Source organism: Vombatus ursinus, unplaced genomic scaffold (genome assembly GCF_900497805.2).
Source record: "Vombatus ursinus unplaced genomic scaffold, bare-nosed wombat genome assembly UNPS02014825.1, whole genome shotgun sequence".
NCBI lineage: Eukaryota > Metazoa > Chordata > Mammalia > Diprotodontia > Vombatidae > Vombatus > Vombatus ursinus.
This window is the reverse complement of record NW_020954603.1, coordinates 6,322,835-6,341,037: the sequence shown is the minus strand read 5'-3', so window position 1 is coordinate 6,341,037 and position 18,203 is coordinate 6,322,835. Positions and strand designations below refer to the sequence as shown.

Genomic DNA, 18,203 nt, shown 5'->3' with positions numbered 1-18,203 from the left:
CTTAGTCACTGCCTTCGTGGTCCTCCTTGGTCCTCTAAGAGGCAAGGGATAGCCCTGTAAGGATAGGCTCAGAGGAGGGAAGTGATTTGTCCCAGATCACAAGTGAGTTTGCTATAAACAAGCAGGATGGTGTAGTAGAGTAGAAAAAGCCCCAAATACGAAATCTATGAACCCAGCTTAACTCTCAGTCCGGCATCGAGCTATCTGTGTGATCCTGGGCAAGTCCTTTCCCCACTCTGGACCTCAGTCTCCTCCACTGCAAAACAAGGAAGATGACTGATGGTTTCTAAGAAGTTTCCTGCTTGAAATCTATATTCCCATGACCAGCGTTTAACCAGGTTTCAAAGTAAATTTCAATCATCAAAGACAACAGACACCTTATACACAAAATGTGTAACATTTATTTAGGCCAAAACCCAAACACTCCTTTTTTCTCTGCACCCCCCTTGTCCCCCAACTGCTTACACAAGTAACAGACTCATTGGAAATGAAGTACCATCCACAGATACGGTCTAATCCTGTTTATCTGGCCACAGTGGTAACGGTGCATTGGGGCCAGATAACAGAGAACCTTTGGGGGAAAAAAGGTACTGACATTATGCTTTCTGATAGATTTCTAATAAGCTATGCAAGGAGCTGAGCAGAGCTGAAAACCAAAGCTAAAGAAAAACAGATGAAAAAAATCCACGAGCCCAAGGCTCCTGGTACTCTTGAAAACGTCAGAAAGAGACAGCTGTCTTTATTTATCCGGGCCAATTTGATGACCTGGGCTCATCTCCCTCTTTATGCTCCTGAATTCTTAATCTTGAAAAAGCCCACATTTTAGTGACTTCTTGGCTAATTTGAATGCACCCCAAAGGAACTGAAGCAGAATTCTGCAAAAACGAATCTAAAATAGAACACTCGTAACTACCTGATCAAACCTCAAGATCCCCAGGATTTCCCACCAAGTGACTAACACCTCTGGTTGGGGTGCTGTGAGACCTTGGCACCCCCCCATCAGGCGGGGCCCTCACCATGCCTGCTCCAAACAAACAACCCAACAAGGAGAGAGGGCCTACCTGCCCCTCAGCTCTTTTCCAGCAGGCTTAGGGTGGGGGTGGTGAGGGCACAAGCGGCCCATTTAGAACTCTAACCACCTGAAGCATCTTCCCACAAACACACCCAAAACAGTAGCACCTGTGCTATACTAATTAAAAAAAAAAAAGATACACTGATTAATTTAAAGGCCACTCAATGAACTCTTTTCCTAGTGGTTTCATCATACACCATACACATCATACTTTGAAGACAGGGCCTACTCTATTCCCCAAAGAGATAAGCCAAGGTTTGTCACCCAGAAATTCAAACGTTCAGTACATACACTCTATCTATTCCCCAACACCAGTCTGAAACATCTGAGTGAGACTGGATGCAGGGGACACAAACATCCGCAAGCCTGAGTAGGAGGCAGGTGGGAGGCACAGCCCCAGAGCGAAGCCCACCTCACCAGCAGCTAACAGATGGCGAGCAGGCTCCAGTCTGAGCCATTCTAGGATTGAAGACCTTTATTTAGCCGAGGCTTGACCAGTACTGTTAGCCTCAGGCCAAAAGCTGCAGGACATCCAATCAAATGTGGCAAGAGAACCTGAATACCAGATGCAGATGCTCTCAAGTTTTCCTGTTGGGTTATGTTCAAATTGGGCAGGGGCAGAGAAGCAAGGAATCACAGCAAAGAGGCAAGAAGCATGGAGGTAGGCTTTTCCTGCAGTTCCTACCAGGACTTCACGCACTTATGGAAAATGGGACCATCTGAAGCCCAACCATATGCCTGCACTTGTCCTTGTCTGAGGGGGTGACAGACAGCAGCAGGAAGGGGAGAAGTCAGACAGCAATTCCACATTCACGGCAAGTGAGCCCCTCTTCCAGACGCTAGACCAATGCTGGGACCACGATGCCTTCTTCTTGTCCCTCTTCTCTCAGCACAGGACCTGCAGGGTTTCATTAGAAGGGGCAGCTCCTAATGGAATCCTGAAACACCATAAGGGAAAAACCAGGATGGGCTAAAAAACATCTTCCAATGGATATGTGTTAGCTTATGCCAAAACACCTATGACCCCAGGCCTTCCATTAACAGCAGCAATTTCTCTGAAGTCCACTCTATGGAACTGGGGCTTCCAAGTACAAATTTCTGCCAATAAAGGGATCCTTGCAAACCATCTCCTCATATGATCGTGGCCCACCACTCTATGGGCATCCACACCCCCACATTGAAGACAGGTGAGCTGCTAATCGACACTATAGGGTCATTCTTAATCACAATAGTCTATTTCCTAGAGTGCAGCCTTAGAGAGATGGATCCTACATTCTTAAATGAAAACAAACAAAACACCAAGAAACGAATAAGCCTTCAACTCCCACAGGTAGGAAGCACTGACTTCTTGGCTGGAGAAGCAAAAGAAGCCTCTCCAATACTTCTTAATTCTTGCTCATTGCACAAACCAAGGGTGCTTTCATGTAGTGTCAAAGTTACAACCAAACATACTTGGGCAAAGATCACTAATGATCCTGGCCAACCTTCAGGTCTAACCACATACAGTTCTAATTTATATCCATCCTGGTGCACGGTGAGCTCTCTCTGAAGATGTTCTGAGGTCCAGAATGCACTTCATTCCTTTCCCTTCGCATGGAGTACACAGATGCTGGTGAGTGGTTCCACACTTATCCACTTTGTGCTTGATGAAGTACCCCTGGCCATAGGAGAGGGAACTGTGGACAGCACCAAATGCTGTCACATTCTGGTGCTCTATCACTCAAAGGTACAATGCTTGGCAACAGGGAGGGCCACAGCATTCCACTTGTGACTGGGGCTGGACAGTCACTGTTAACAGACATCACAGCACAGCTGGATCTAGGGTCTAACCCAAACAGTCTGGTGTCTCCATGTGCTATCGCACCTTGCTAAGAACCATCCTGGAAAGAAAGGCACGAGCATTTTTAAACATAATTGGGGCAAGTGCTACTCGCTGGCCAGGGAGCTCCTCCTCCAAAGGTTCTGCCCACTGCTGATGGGGGTGACAGGGCAGGGTCAAGGTTAAATTAAACTCTAAATATTCAAGCTAAGGGAACAGCTGCCTGGTTTCCACTAGAGGGCTCACCTGCCCGTACCATAATACAGATGAAAAAAACACCTTTCCATCTTCCAGACACTTTTAGTGATTTCGTAAAGCAGCTCCTTACCCCCAACCTGACCTTTCCACCTGAGCAGCACACACTTTTTCATCCTGTATGGGGCAGGACAGAGGGGGGAAGCCAAGTCCTCACAGATCTTTGCCTACCCCCGTGGCGCTCAGGCTGGAGGCAGCAGATAGACAGATGGCAGGTTCAAGGCTGCAAACAACTGTCCCTGGTCCTCAGCTCTGACCAACCAAGTATATGCTCTATCCTGCCAATGTGTCACAGTTAGTGATATTTTAAAAACAAGCTAAAAGAACCACACCTAGAAAGAAAAAGTGAAATTAAACTCAATTTTATATGAATGTGACAACAGGTTTTCTCCCTCCTAAAAAAAAAAAAAATCTGCTATGTCCCCCTGAAGTAGATTTCACCTGTGACAATAGGCCAAGTCTACAAGACTTCCTTACCCTACAGGACTGGAAGAAATCCTATCACCATGAATTTACTCGTTTTCTTCCTTTAGCCGAATCCCATTTTCATTCTGACCAAAATTAAAGTTGAATTATTCTCATAGTCACATGAAATGAGACCAAACAAAGATGTTAACTGCATGCTAGTAAGATAATCACATTAAAAAGGAGAACTTTCTTTAGGAAATGAGCAGTCTTACAAATGCCCCCCTCCCTAACTTTAACACATCAATTCAAACCTCTGTGTAAAACACAGGCTGTCCCAGGAAAATGACAGTTGTGCTGTAAAGCAAAGCTGGACTCTGTCTTTTCCCCAGACCAGGATCAGTAACAAGCTGGTGCAGTTCCTCCGTGCTCCCAGAACGCCTGGCTGGAAACACCAACGGCTCTTCCCCATTGGGCAGAGTCCTAGAACAGCACTCGACTTTTTGGGTGGTGGGTGGTCAGTCGAGAGAGGTTCTCCTGAAGACATGGATGAGGGTCAAGAGATATCCAGCAGCTGCCAAATTCTCTCCCTGGCTGTCTTTTCCTTCGTTGGCAGTGAGACAGGAACAAGACGTCAGAATAAGAACAGGGACAACCAAGGGCTTTGTACTTCAAGACCCCAGTCCCTGTCACTGCCAGCATTTCTCCCAACAGGGCATGGGCATGTGGTGCAACCATGGGCTCCCTGTTCAGAGACAGACATGGAATAGAGGAGAAACGACTAGGTGATCCACAGGAGCCTGCATACAGATTCACACCTCTACCACCTGACTTACAAACGAAGGGGATATTGGGACATTTCACAAAGAAACAAGGCAGAAATATTTTTTAGGAGGGAAGGGAATCAGGTACCAAGAAACTTCACAAGAAAAGAGCCGAGCAGCCTTCTCAGGATAAACAGAGAGAACGCGTGCTTGGCTGCTGCACCAGGAGAGAGGCGTCTCAGAAAGAGAGGCCGCGTGAGCGAAGGCGTCAGAGGAAAGCGGCCCCGTGCCCGATTCCTCTTCTCTGTTCTCCCTCAACAGCCCGGTGGCCTTCTCCTTGCCGGGCACATTTTCTTCCATCCATTCCCCACCAGCAACAGCCTGGCAAGCGGCCTCCACCAGGCAAGGACCCAGAGTCCAGCGGCTGCGCTGCCACTCGCCCCATTGCAGGGGATGGCCGGGGATGGCCGGCGAAGGCCGTGCCCAGCAGACAAAGCAGAGCACGTACCACACCAAGGGCCCCTGGCTCGGGAGGGGCCTGCAGATCTCCTGAATGTGGACCACTCTGCAGTGGGCTCGGGCACTGAAGTTTATCATAATGATGCACAATCTCACAAGCACAGGTATACTCACACACCAAAGGAATTATGTGGAAAGGTCTCTAAATGGTCAGAGAAGGCTGGATGAGGCCCTTCTCCTCTTGCCTTAAATTTTTAAAAAATCACAACAGGAATTAGAGACTCGCTTGAATGGGCATCACTGTCCACGTCCACTAATAAATAACCCTACAGTGGTAAGGTACCAAGGCTCCTCACTGCAGCAGGCCTCCTGACCAAAGCATAGAGGAGGGAGCACAACCACAGTGCCGGCCTTCTGTGGCCCTGTAACACATGGTTCTCAGTGGAGCTTGGCCTGCGATTGCTTCTTCCCGGGGGGTGGCCGCCCGTGACGGACAATGTGTTTTTCTAAGCTATCCAGGATGGCAATGGCGATCTGCTGGACGTGGGGGTCTGTCTGGTCCTGCTCCTTGATGTTGTACAGATGCTGCAGCCCACCTTCCTCGATGAGCATGCTGCAGTACCGGGCCGCTGCAAGAAAGCAAAAAGACATGCCTTAGCCCGACTGTCTCCCATAGCAGAGCTGCTGCCAAGCCCCACACAATAGCCCTCCAGTGCCCATCGAGGGGGCTCTGGGCACTGGCCTCACCAACGGACCCCACATCACCTCAACGTGCCAGTGACAACTCACGAGGTTCCCCCAGCAACCTTGTGGGCGTGCTGCTATTCTTATCTCCATTTTACAGGCTTAGCAAGATGAAGTGGCTCGCTAGCGTTCGGACATCCTCTGCTCCAGGCCCCCTCAGACGTCGGATCGCGGACTGTATAGACCTGGGAGGGAGGCTCCTTAGCAGAAGGGGGCGGGCAGCCAGGCAAGGACAGCCCCCTTGGCTGGGGGAGAAAATGTGTACCTAACTAGGTACATACAAGCTACATCCTGTTATCTCTGCCTCAAGACATCGTACACTCCCTTCCAGGAAGAGCTCATACACCACCTTCCCCCGTGAGACCTTTCCCTGAACAACTTGTAGCCAGAAAGGATCCTGCCCTTTTCCAATTTAACTCAATTCAACAGGCATTTATCAAGCACCTATCTGCGCCAGCTGAGTGCCAGGGGCTGCGTTAGAAAAACAAGACAGAAAAGTCCTTGCTCTCTCCTCAGAAGACCCAGCATGTGTATGAGTAAAAAACAAGAGAAAAGATTTTAGTGTGCCAGCAGGACACCAAAAGGCTGGAGACGGAATTGTTTATCTTCAAACCCCTTGCAGTATTTAGCACGGCTGTCATGCACACGGTGGGCTCGTACTAAAGTCTGTCCAACAAAGGCGGAAAACAGATGTCCAGAGGGGTTCTGCTTCACACCCAAAGGCACAACCAGGAACAAGAGAGATATCGACTGCAAGTCGGCATATTGACTAATTATAATTTTTAAAAAACACTTCCCAATAATTGAGAGCTTGCCAAGAAGGGCTGGATTGTCTCAGGAGATAGTTTTGTTCACTACACCATGAATGAGACTTCATAAGCTGTACCACGAGGACCAACAAAAGGAAGTGTAGGAATTGGCTGAGAAAAGAGGGAATTTCAGATGGACGAGACAACTATCACGATGTATGCATGTGAAGGGCTGTAATACAGAAGAGGGGTCAAAAGGTGAGCAGCAGGAGTGCTGAGGGAGAGGTCCAAAGGAGCAGAATGGCCCAAAGGAAGGAAAAGCTTCTTGACCATGACAGCTCTTGCACTGTGGGATGGGCTGCCTCTGGAGGAGGCAGGGTCAGCCTCTCTGGAGGTCTGTCAACAAAGGCTGGATGGATCATTCTTTGGTTGGTAATGAAGTGGAGAACATTAATTTGCAGGTAAGAGTCGGACTAGATGGTTATTGAGGACGCTTCTCATTCTGCAAGTCTATGATGTAAAATGCATCCAGGGTTCCTCCTCTAGAAATGACCCAGTTGAGAGCAACAAAACCATGGTTACACTGTAAAGCGAAAGCAGCCTTGTGCCAGCGTTCTCCTTTAACCCTTCCCAATAAGCCAGGTAGCCACAAAAGAGGGAGAAGCTTACAGGTCCACATACGAGATTCCTTAGGGCACCTCAAACGCATTCAGCAAGGCAATCACACATCGAGTAAGAACTGGTTGGTCTTTTTCAGGCATAAGTTAGCAAACAGAGACGGACTCTGCCATGCCCCCCCCATCTCCTCCTCCCCAGTACATACGGTTCTTGCTGCAGACGTGCTGCATGGCCCACACCGCCCACAGCTGCACACCAGGGGTCGCAAAACAGCCGAGCAATGGGAAAAATGGATTGAAAGACCTGAAAGTTAACGAGAAGAGAGGTCACCATTTTCTAGAACGGGCCTTCTAAATGTTGTCATCCTATTTTAAACTGGGGGGGAGATCAGAGGGAGAGGTCAGAAACAGAACAACAGGGGAAAAAAAGGATAAAACCAAGGGAAAAGACCAATGTAAGTGAAGGGGAAGTCATGCTCAAGTGAGAGGAAGAGAAGGCATAAGTTTCACACTTTTAGAGCACTTCAAGGTTTACAAAAGGCTTTCTTTTCGATACACCTGGCTTCTGAGATAAAGATCACCAAGTGCACCAAAAATGTGAAATAATGAACACCCATTATGGACAAGGATGATAATTATAATTTTTTAATCCTCAAACAAAAATAATTTCTTCCTTTGAGTTCTGACTTGTTTTTGGTTGTCTTTATCCTTATTTAGATACTTTTGCAACTCAGACTCCTCTGAGAACCACTCCCAGCCTTGGATTCCAAGTCACCTGGGACCTCACTGGGTAAGCTTGTCCTTTCAAGGGCTATGACCCCAAAAGAGCATTATTTCTTCAGAAAAAAAGCATGGCAGAGGCTGTGTCCCACTGACATCTATTGATGCTAACAGGCTAGCGTGGAGTAACACGTCAGCAAGCTATCCCCTTTGAAATGTCCAAAACCTTTGACCCAGTGATCCCAAAAACAAAGTCCTTATACATACTACAATATTTATAGCAGCACTGTTTTGTCGTAGGAAAAAAACCATTTCTACATTATGTGGAACCAAAGGAGATGTCCATTGAGTGGGAAATGGCTAAATAAACAGTAGTATAAGAATAGAGAAGGAAGTAGAATAAAAAAAAATGTAAATAATGAATACAAGAATGGAAATGCAAAGAACAGCAACCACAAAATGTATGCTGCAAAATGACACAGAATGCTTGACTCTAAAGAAGAAACGAAAAAAAAAATTACAATAGAAGAAGAAATGAGAATATTTCCTCCCATTCCTTTGCATAGATGTGTGTGTGGGTGGGGGGGGGAACACTGCATACACTGTCAGACTGGTTTCTACTGATTTTTAAGATCTTTCCTTCCTCGCTCTTTTTTAAAAGTCTTTGTCATAGAGAAGACAAAGGGGGAAATTTAGGTGACATTAAAACAAAAGATATCAATAAAAATTTATTCTAAAAACCCCCAACAAGCTAGCCTTTCTTATGCCCGATAAAGTTGGTCAGTTAAAGCCAGAGGACCAGGGCAGATGGGGACAGAGACAGCTACACTAAGACCCTGGCTAGGTTACCCTCTTAAGCAACTGGAGAATTTCCGTGGGATGTCTCCAAGTTCTTAGGCTTTTTTTATACCCACAAAGGGTCTATAAAATACTTTTATTTGCCACAATTCTGTGAAGTAACTAGTACTGTTAACCCCACTTTACAGATTAGAAAACTAAGGCTCCTAGAAGGTGCCCTGCCTCTGACCCCACCTTCCTCCTTGGGCAGGCCACCCCCAGCTATCTGGTTTGCTTCTTCCATTTCCCAGAGTCCAGTCTGGACTGGAAACTAAGAGGGTGGGGTGGGTAGACCAACAATGGACTCCTAGGGAACACTCTCATGCCATTGTTCTCCTCTAGGAAGCACCTTCGGGATCTGGGGGCAGGACTTCAAGGGACAGCAAATGCCAGCGTAAGATGTTTTGCAATTTGAGTAACTTTGGATACAACTTAAGAGAACCAGGCCAGGTGGCTGTCACCTTGCAAAACAGCACTGACAGGGTTTGGAAGCCTCCAAGTGTGGCTCATGGGGCCATGGCTTAAGGGCAGGTGAAACCAGAATGTGAGAGCCAAAGAGGTAAATGACTTAGTGCTTATGAAGACAATCACAAAAATGAACTACAACTTGAATAACTATGACTACCTCATTATCCAGCTAATTATGCATCATCCTATATTCAAAGTGGTGCCTTCCCCTATGCTCCCGACTCCTCTAGCTGAAGGGATGGTGATGGGAAGGCAGAGAGCAGAACACATTTAGACTGGGTTATTATTATTTCAAAGTAGGAACACGGTCCAGGTGGTGAAAAATCACCCGCTTTTGGTAAAAACATCCATGCCCCATCTAGGTAAGCAACAGCCTTCTGCTCCATGAGGCTGCTTAATTAAATTTACAGATTTAATTAAAAATTATTTCATTTTTATTTTCAGATACAAGTTTTCTCCCTCCTTCCACTCCTCCCCCCCCAATGAAAAGGCAAGAGATACAATACCCATTATACATATGAAGTCATACAAAACATATTTTCCCATTAGCTATGTTCCAGGAAAAAAACAAAAGGAAAATAAAGAAAGAAGAAGAAATATGCTTCAATCTGCATTCTGAGACAATTGGTTCTCTATCCGCAGGTGGATGCCATTTTACATCATGAGTCCTTTGGAACTGTGGTGGATAAGAATTACTAAGCCTTTCACTGTTGATTTTCTTTTCAACATCCCTGTTACTCTATTGTTCTCCTGGTTCTGCTCACTTCACTTTACGTTAGTTCATACAAGTCTTCCCAGGTTTTTCTGAAACTGTCCCCTTCGTCATTTCTTACAGCACAATAGTATCCATCACATTCATAACTAGTTCAGCCATTCCCCAATTGATGGGAATCCCCTCAGTTTCCAACTCATTGCCATCACAAAAAAGTTCCTATAAATATTTTTGTACATATGGGTCCTTTTCTTTTGATTTCCCTGGCATACAGACCTAGCAGTGGCATTGTTGAGTCAAAGGGTATGCGCAATTTTATAGACTTTTGGGCACAGCTCCAAACTGTTCTCCAGAGTAGTTGGACCAGTTCACAGGAGGCCATCTCCAGTTGTCCTGATCTATATCTGCCCCTGGACCCAGATAGCACCAGAGGAGAAAATGAGGCTCGTGACCTTGCACAGCCCTCCCTCACTTAACTCCAATTCACTCATATGCCATGGCATCACCTCTCTGATGTCACGGTCCTCTTCGAAAATGAAGGACAAACAACAAGTTCACAACTCCACCAACAGTACTTAGTGTCTCTATTTTTCCACATCCCCTCTAGCATTTGTCATTTTTCTTTTCTCTCATTTTAGCCAATCTGATAGGTGAGAGGTGGTACCTCAGAATTGTTTTAATTTGCATTTCTCTATTAATTAGTGATTAAGAGCATTTTTGCATGACTGATGGCTTTGATACCCTGCTATTGTTAATACTCATCTCTTCAAGCTCCTCCAGAATCTGGCCTCTCCAGCTATCCTATTATTACTTTCCTCCAAGGACTCTACACTCTAGCTAGACTGGAAAAGTCTCTGTTCCCTTGAACAGTCCTGGAAGTGAACTCAGGGAGACCTGGGTGTGATTTCTGACCCTGAAACCCACTTAGCACAGTGCTTGACAAAAAGTAGGTCCTTAATAAATACTCTATTTGATCGTGGGCATTAATTCACCTCTCTGAGCCTTAGTTTCCCCACCTGTAAAATGGGGTTACCACCATCTGCAGCAATGCCTACCCACCCAGGGGTTGTGAAGGTCAAAGGCCACAATCTAAGTGAAGGACAGAAATGCCAGCTCCCACTGCCTCAACCCTTTCCCTTCTTTGTCTTTGTTTACAACATTCTCTGTATCAGAAATGTCTCCCTTCTCCCTTCTGGAAAACTTCCTTGACCCCTTTTCCCTTCAGACTTTACATGGTCCTTTGATCAGCCCTCCTGGGGCACTTATGTCACCTCGAGTTTCCGTTTTCTGTGCCACTGTCTCATTCCAATAGGAGATAGTGAGATTCCCAACTGCAGATCTATGCCTTACATAAATCTCCTAAGTCCTCTGGGGCTTACCCTGCACTCAACACTTAACAGGCATTTGTTGAAGGAACAAATGGATATGGTAATTACCTGTATGCCACCATCTCACAGTCCGGTGTTGGCCATTTCAAAATGGCTGAATGCTGTAAGACACAAAGACACAACACAACTGAGCATCACGGTGACTGCCATGGTGCACAGACTCCAATCTCTGACGTTGTGACCACAGACCAACATGGCATCAATCCACAAGAGAACACACAGGCTGGGCTAGGACCGTACCAGATCATCAAGGAGGGCGTTTCTTTGGGTGCGGCTCAACGTCCAGGCCTGTTCACCTCTGGATATCAAATGGGCAATAATTCCAGCTGCAAAGTAGCTGACTTCAACCTCAACACTGTGCAGGAGTTTACTGATATGGTCGATAAAGTCCTTCCACATCAGCTCAGAATGTAATTCTTTGACTTCAGCAATATTGTTCTGAAAAGAAGCAAAGCACATTAAAACTTCCAATTAGGGCAATCTCTTAATGATATACTGTTTTAATTATGTACTTAGAGGACTTTATACCTGGGACTAATTCAATTCAAACATTAAGCATCTGCTATTCTTGACCCCTCTTCAACCTTTGAAACATCAGCGGCACGCCTCTTCTCCTTAGGGGATCTCTGTTGTTGTTCAGTCCTGTCCGACTCTTCACGACCACATGGACGTGAAAGCTGTCCATGAGGTTTTCTCGGCAAAGACACCGGAGTAGTTTGCCTTTTCCTCCTCCAGTGGATAAGGCAAATAGAGGTCAAGTGACTTGCCCAGAATCACCCATCTAGTAAGTGTGTCTGAGGCTGGATCTGAACTCAGGTCTTCCTGATTCCAGGCCCAGTACACTAACCACTGAACCACTGAGCTGCCTCGCAGGGGAGCTCTGGTTTGGGACACTGCTCTTTGCAGGCCTCCTGCTTCTCTGATCACGACTTCCTCAGTCTCCTTTACTGGATTCTGAACCAAGTCATGCCCGCTAGGCTCTTTCCTGAGCTCTCCGTTCTTCTCACCTGGTGATCTTACTAGCTCCCATGGGTTCAAGGTCATGCACACAGTTCCCACAGCTACGGATCCAGCCCTAGTCTCCTAAGCTGTTGTCTCAGGGCACAAACTGTCCATTTCAAACTGGATGTCCCCTTGGGGTCTCAAATTCAGCACATCCAAAACAAAACGCATTATCTTCCACCACAAACTAAGCCCTGTTCCAAACTTCCCTCTTTGTCACTATCCTTCTGGGCTCTCAGGTTTTATAACCTCAGTATTTTTCTCAATACCTCACTCTACACATCCGAGCAGACATCTCTCTCTGCACACAGCTACCACACTAATTCAAAGCCCATCACCTCTCAGCTGTATTACTGCAAAGAGTCAACCTCCTAGTCTCTCTCCTCTACAATCCATTCTCCGTAACGATGCCGAATTTCCTAAGGCACTAGTTTGACTATATCAACTTAACTCAATCTCTGCCTCTCGCCTCCTAAAAAACCTCCAGAGGCTCCCCATTCTCTCTGGGACCAGATAAAACTCCTGTTGCTCTTCCCAATCTGACCCTGACCTTCCTTTCCAGCCCCACTGGACATTCATTACTCCACCTGCCTATCTTCACACACAAGGCTCCACCTCTACTCCTTCACGAGCTGCCTCCTCACCCAGAATGCCCTTCCTGCTCACCTCTGCCTCTTAAGACTCCCTAGTTTGAGACTCAGGTTAAGCATCATCTTGTGCAGGAAGTCACCCCCGCCCCAGGTGTACCCTCTCCAAAGTTATCTTCCTCTCATTCTAGAGGTACCTTCTATGCACCCACTCATATGCAGGCTGTCTCCCTCAGTGGAATATAAGCTCCTAAAGTGCAGGGGCTGTGTTTGCTTTGTCTTTGTATCTCCAGGCTTAGTACAAGGCGCGGCACATAGTAAACGCTTGTTGATTATGTGGTAGGCAATCTGTTTGGCTGAGGATGTGAGGCTGAAAAAGATAATACATGGCCTCAAAGAACTGACAGTATGGCGGTGGTGGTGGGGGAAGAGGCAAATGACAGTTTTTTTAAAGTTTAATTTTTTTCAATGAACAAAAATCTATTTTCTCTCTGTTTTCCCCTCCCCCCATTAGAGAACAAAGTAACACCCAAGTAAAAGTCTGTACAGTCAACTAAAACAGATTTCCACACTAGCAATGTTCAAAACATCTTAGTCCTGTCTGTACAGAGTTTATCACCTCTCAGTCAGAAGGTGAATCACATGGAAGCATTTTCATCATGGGTTCTCTGAAGTGCATTTGTCTTTATAACATTGTCTTTTCAGGTTTCTCTGAAACAGTCCCCTTCACTGTTTCATATGGCCCAATAGCATTCCACTACATTCATATGCCATAATCTGTGCAGCCATTATCCAACTGATGGGCTCCCCCTAAGTTCACAGTTCTATGCCATGACAAAGAGCTGCTATAAATTTTTTCTGTTCAAATGAGTACTTTTATTCTTTGATCTTTTTGGGGTAAATGTACTACTGGGTCAGAAGGTGTGCACAGGTAACTTTTTGGACACGGTACCAAATGGCTGGACCGGTTCCCAGCTCTACTGACAGGGTATCAATGTGCCCGTTTTCCCACAGCCCCTCCTGCATGTCATCTTTTTTTGTCAATTTTGCCAAGCTGATGGGTGTAAGGTAGTTATCTCAGAGCGGCCTTAATTTACATTTCTCTAATTAGTAGTGATACAGGAGCACTTTTTCATATAGTGGGGCAAATGAGGTGACACGTACAGAGGTGAGAAAAATAAGAGGAGAATAAAGTAAAGGAGAGATTCAAATGAGGCGCTCTCAGACAGATTGAAGGACATCAGTGCCTTCTATCACTAACTACCTTCTATTAACTCTCTTGTGTTTATTCTGCATATACTTACATATATGGACATGGTTTCCCTGATAAATAAGAGCAGAGGCTGACATTTTTGTCTTTGTTTGCTAGTACCTTGCACAGAGCAGACAATGAAGAAATGTTTGTTGACTGACTGATTGATGGAGAGATCATATTGAGCTTAAGTAATGAGGAAAGGCTTCCTTAGGAGGCAGCACCTGAACACAGCCTTGAAGGAAGAAAAGGATCATTTCCTCGTCCAGGGTCAATGAGCCTTGTTCCCTGTTTCTAGCCAAAACAGTCCTTCCAAACGTTCACCTTACTGCCCAAATGCCTCCATCTTCTTAGATGCTTAAATAATGGAAGTAGCTTATGTTTGTAAAGCAAAATCATTCAGGGGCGCTCCTGTGATGGAGGCAGTTAGTCCATTATTATTAGGATCATTTTACAGCTCAGTATCTGGCCTTGACCAGATACACCATATTGGGCTGGTCTCCCTGATTGTTAGAGATAGTAAGGCAGTAAGGCAAAAAGTTGTGTGAAAGCTCAAAGGGAAGTCAAAACTAGAATGCCCCACACTGACAAACTATTGCTGTAAAAGAACTTAATTAATTTTTGGAAAACAAGCAAAGCTCCTCAGAGGGCCTTGGAAGCTGGAGGGGATAGTTACTGACCCCTCTACAATGTGCCACTGACTCCTTGAAGTTGGAAGAGCAATGAGAAGCCCAGTATCCAGGCAGCTGCTAACCACTGCTAGGAGGAAAAACCCTCTTGTCATGAGCGAGACAAGATGGCACTGAAGCCTGCAAAGATGTTTTTACTGAGGAAACTCGCTTTTCCGTTTCAAGGCTCTACTATACCCAAAGCACTGCCAAACAAGTGTCAACCACCCAGCCTCAAAGTAGTTTGGAGAATTTTTTCTCCCAAAGGTCACAGAAGTACTACTACCCTCATTGATGGAAAAATATACTGCTACACTGAGAAAAAGACTGGTACTAGAACTACAAATATTACCAAATGGAGAGAGAATACTGTGAAATGATCTTGTAACCAAGTCTCACATCACAAAAGATTAAGAACTTTATCCAAGAGATGGAGGAAAACAGGCTTCAATGGCCTAGGAACACACCTAATTTAAACTCCATTAAAAATATATGGGTTATAACCAAGGTTAGATGTGGAAAAAAATATTCAATGTGATAAAATGTGGTTTTATGAAGAAAATTAAAGAATATGTGTCAAGTTCTTACAAATTCAATGCTAAAACAAATGACTGACTGCACCCAAAGGACATAGTTAAATTTTAATGAAGATGTAAAAGGTTAAGGCCTCCTAGTCACTGTCACTATACTCATCCTCATCCCCACCTGCATCATGCATTAGCGTCGGTACCTTCTCTTTACTGGTTCAGATCATACTCCTCCATCCCCGGGTCCACCTGTCCACCCACCCATCCACACTTCCCTATTCTGTGAGATTTTTATTCCCTCCCCATGCAGGAGGAGTCAGCCCGTACCCTCTGTGCACTCCCACTTGACTTGGACCTTCTGACAACTTGAAGTTTAACTGCATGATCATTAAGTGCCCACTATCTACATGGCTGGCATTGGGGAGGGTGTGAGGCTCATTTAAGACATAAATGTCTTAGATCTAAGAAGTCCTTAACTTCAGGGAGCTCATAGTCTAGCAAGGATATCAGGCACCAACAACGGCAACCAAAACACACACCAGGACATAAGCAGATTAGAAGGGAACAGAGTGATATGTAAAGTTCATTGTGATTTAAGCCCTGAGTCTGTGGAGGAGAGAAAGGGTCCAAAATGGAGGGCCCTAAATGCCAATGAAAGGGTGCAAACTCTGCTTGGTGACAAGGAAGCTACCTCTAATTTTGGGGTAGGCGGAGATCTCTGACTAGATCTGACACAAGGAAGGTGGAGAAAAGAACTGGGGGTGAAGAGTGGGGGTGATGGCCCACCAAGCAGATCATGAACAGCTCAGGAAGCTGCTGCATGTCTCTAAGGCCAGTTGAGCGAGGCCTGAAGCTGGATGTGGGCACCAAGAAGGATCCAGAAGGAAGACTGTGAGGGGATAGTGCAAAGGGTCTAACACTGAGTGAAGCAGGAGAGGGAAAGAAAAGGAAGGATCAGAGATATCACCAAGGTTTCAAATGTGGGAGCCTGAGCAAGCACAGAATAATCATGATGAGTAGCAAACAAACCTGGAGCCTGGAGAGATATTTTTAAATAATATTCTTTTCTATACAGGCAATGGGGTATAGAAATCTATCACGCCCTACAAGAAAACAGAAAAGGAAGGGACTAAGAGAAGTGGGGGGAGACAAAAGGGAGGGCAGATTAGGGGAAAGGGTATTCAGAATGCATGCTGTCTTGGGGTTGGGGAAGGGACAAGACGGGGAGAAAATCTGGAACTCAAAATCTTGTGGAAGTGAATGTTGAAAACTAAAAATAAATAAATTAATGAATCTTTAAAAAATATAAAAAAAAATTTTCTTTTCACACAGAAACATTTCTCTTTCTTGATGTCTGTCAAGTCTGTAACCAAAAGAAAAAAAAGAAAAAAAGGACCAAGTCCCATCCTCAATGGCCTTCCTATCTGGTCAGCACTGAATCAATGGGGCACATACAACACTTACTGGAGAGAAGTTCTGGGGTCACCCACAATGCTCCAATTGCACCTTTCCTCACACGTTAAAGGATTACATTTAACTTGGTTGGCTCTCCTTACATCACTAATCCATATTCAGGCTTGTGGGCAACCTGCATGCCTGGGCAACAGTGACTGCCCTCCACTTACTACAAATGGAAAGGGTCCCTCCCTCCCCCCATGCAAACCCAAAGCTGCAGGATGAAATGATCAAGGTTGCCTCAAAGAAGAATATAAGAAGGCTTTTCCCTACTCCTTCGTAGAGGTGGGGGATTACAGGTAGTGTTTTCGACTCAGGGTTAGAATTTTAAGAGGGATGGCTCTCTGAGAGGGGGAAGGAGATGATCCTATTGGGAAATGTAGGTGCTAAAAAGACAAAGGATCAGTAAAATGCCATTTAAAAAAACAATGAGGTGGATAATTGGGGACATTGCTTTGAGTGTACTAGGTGACACAAAGGGGGAGAGGAACATGCATCACACCTTACCAAAAGGCCAAGGACTTTCTGCTGAATGGAGGACTCTGTTGGGAAGGACTGTTGAGAGAGAAAGAGAGAGAGCAGGCTCAGTCACTACTTCTCTGCCAGCAGGATAGGACAGAGCCTCAACTGCCCAGCTGTCCTCACCTCCAGCACCCTCATGAAGAGCTCGAGACCTTGGTTCTCTATGAAGTGCTTACAGGTCGTCGGGGACTCGTCCGTGAGGTTCCAAAGGGCACTCAGGGTGAACTTGAGGGTCGTGTCCACGGAGTTCTGGCTGGTTTTCTGCTTCACTATCTGGAGAAGTTGCTGGAAGGAAAGAAAGGGGGGATTTAAACTCAATGACACGTGGAAATCCACAAGCCCTCCCAAACTTAAAGCAGTAGCTACCAAGTACTTCCCCAGCAGCCAGTCAGCCTGGTAAAGAGTGCCTTACGTTTAGAGCCAGGAAGACTTGAACCTCAGTCATCAGCCAGGCCCTGTGTTTCTACACCTCATGGCTCAAGAGCTCATGGCTCCAACGTTTAGTTTCCTCTAGGGAGAGGGCTTCAAGTTTATTTCCCAGCTATCTGTGCTCACCTCTCCACTTTAGGAAGGACACTAAGAAGCCTGAAAGCATCAAGAAGCAGGTAGCAAGTGTCCAGGATAGCAAAGGCCCCTAGATTGTGCTCTCTGAGGGGCTAGCCTGCAAAAAGAAGACTTGGGGGGACATGCTGACTTTCCTGATGATTCTGAAGGGCCGTCACGTGGCAGATGAGACTTGTGACGCTTGGCCTCAGAAGGCAGAATGCGCAACAACGGGTTAACGTGCAGGATGGCAGATTTAGGGCTGGTAGAGAAAAACTCCCTAATCTAGAGCTACCCAAGTGAAACAGGCAGTGGCCTTGGCAGACTGGAAGAAAACCTTAATACCCTGCACTTCTGGCAGAAGCAGAAGCCCGTCAGAAATAAAACGACTAATTAAATTCTAGGCACTTCTGCTTACAGAGAGAAATCCAAAGGGACAGCAACTGACTGCTTTTGAAAATCTTTCTGATTCAGGTCATTTTCTACTTAAAAATTTAGAGAGTTCAAGAACCAAGACAAAATTCCACAGTCAAAATTAAAGTCTGTGTAACAGTTATTGATACATCATCCAGAACAACAGCAACTTACCTGGAGAATCCTTTCCCTAAAGCTATTCAACTGAATTAATTCTGACAGGG

General features: G+C 45.7%; 1 protein-coding gene across 1 annotated transcript in view; it reads right to left on the bottom strand.

The window, feature by feature from the left end:
- Positions 1 to 381: 381 nt before the first annotated feature.
- ZYG11B (zyg-11 family member B, cell cycle regulator) overlaps positions 382 to 18,203 on the bottom strand; it is a 60,478-nt gene continuing 42,656 nt past the window's right edge. Inside the window, exons 9-14 of the mRNA XM_027837953.1 lie at positions 17,146 to 17,307; positions 17,008 to 17,055; positions 11,250 to 11,447; positions 11,058 to 11,110; positions 7,091 to 7,188; positions 382 to 5,403 (exon numbers count right to left, since the gene is read on the bottom strand). Of these exons, the coding sequence (XP_027693754.1) occupies positions 5,213 to 5,403; positions 7,091 to 7,188; positions 11,058 to 11,110; positions 11,250 to 11,447; positions 17,008 to 17,055; positions 17,146 to 17,307 (750 nt within the window). The 3' untranslated portion in view covers positions 382 to 5,212. The remainder of the gene's footprint in view (positions 5,404 to 7,090; positions 7,189 to 11,057; positions 11,111 to 11,249; positions 11,448 to 17,007; positions 17,056 to 17,145; positions 17,308 to 18,203) is intronic.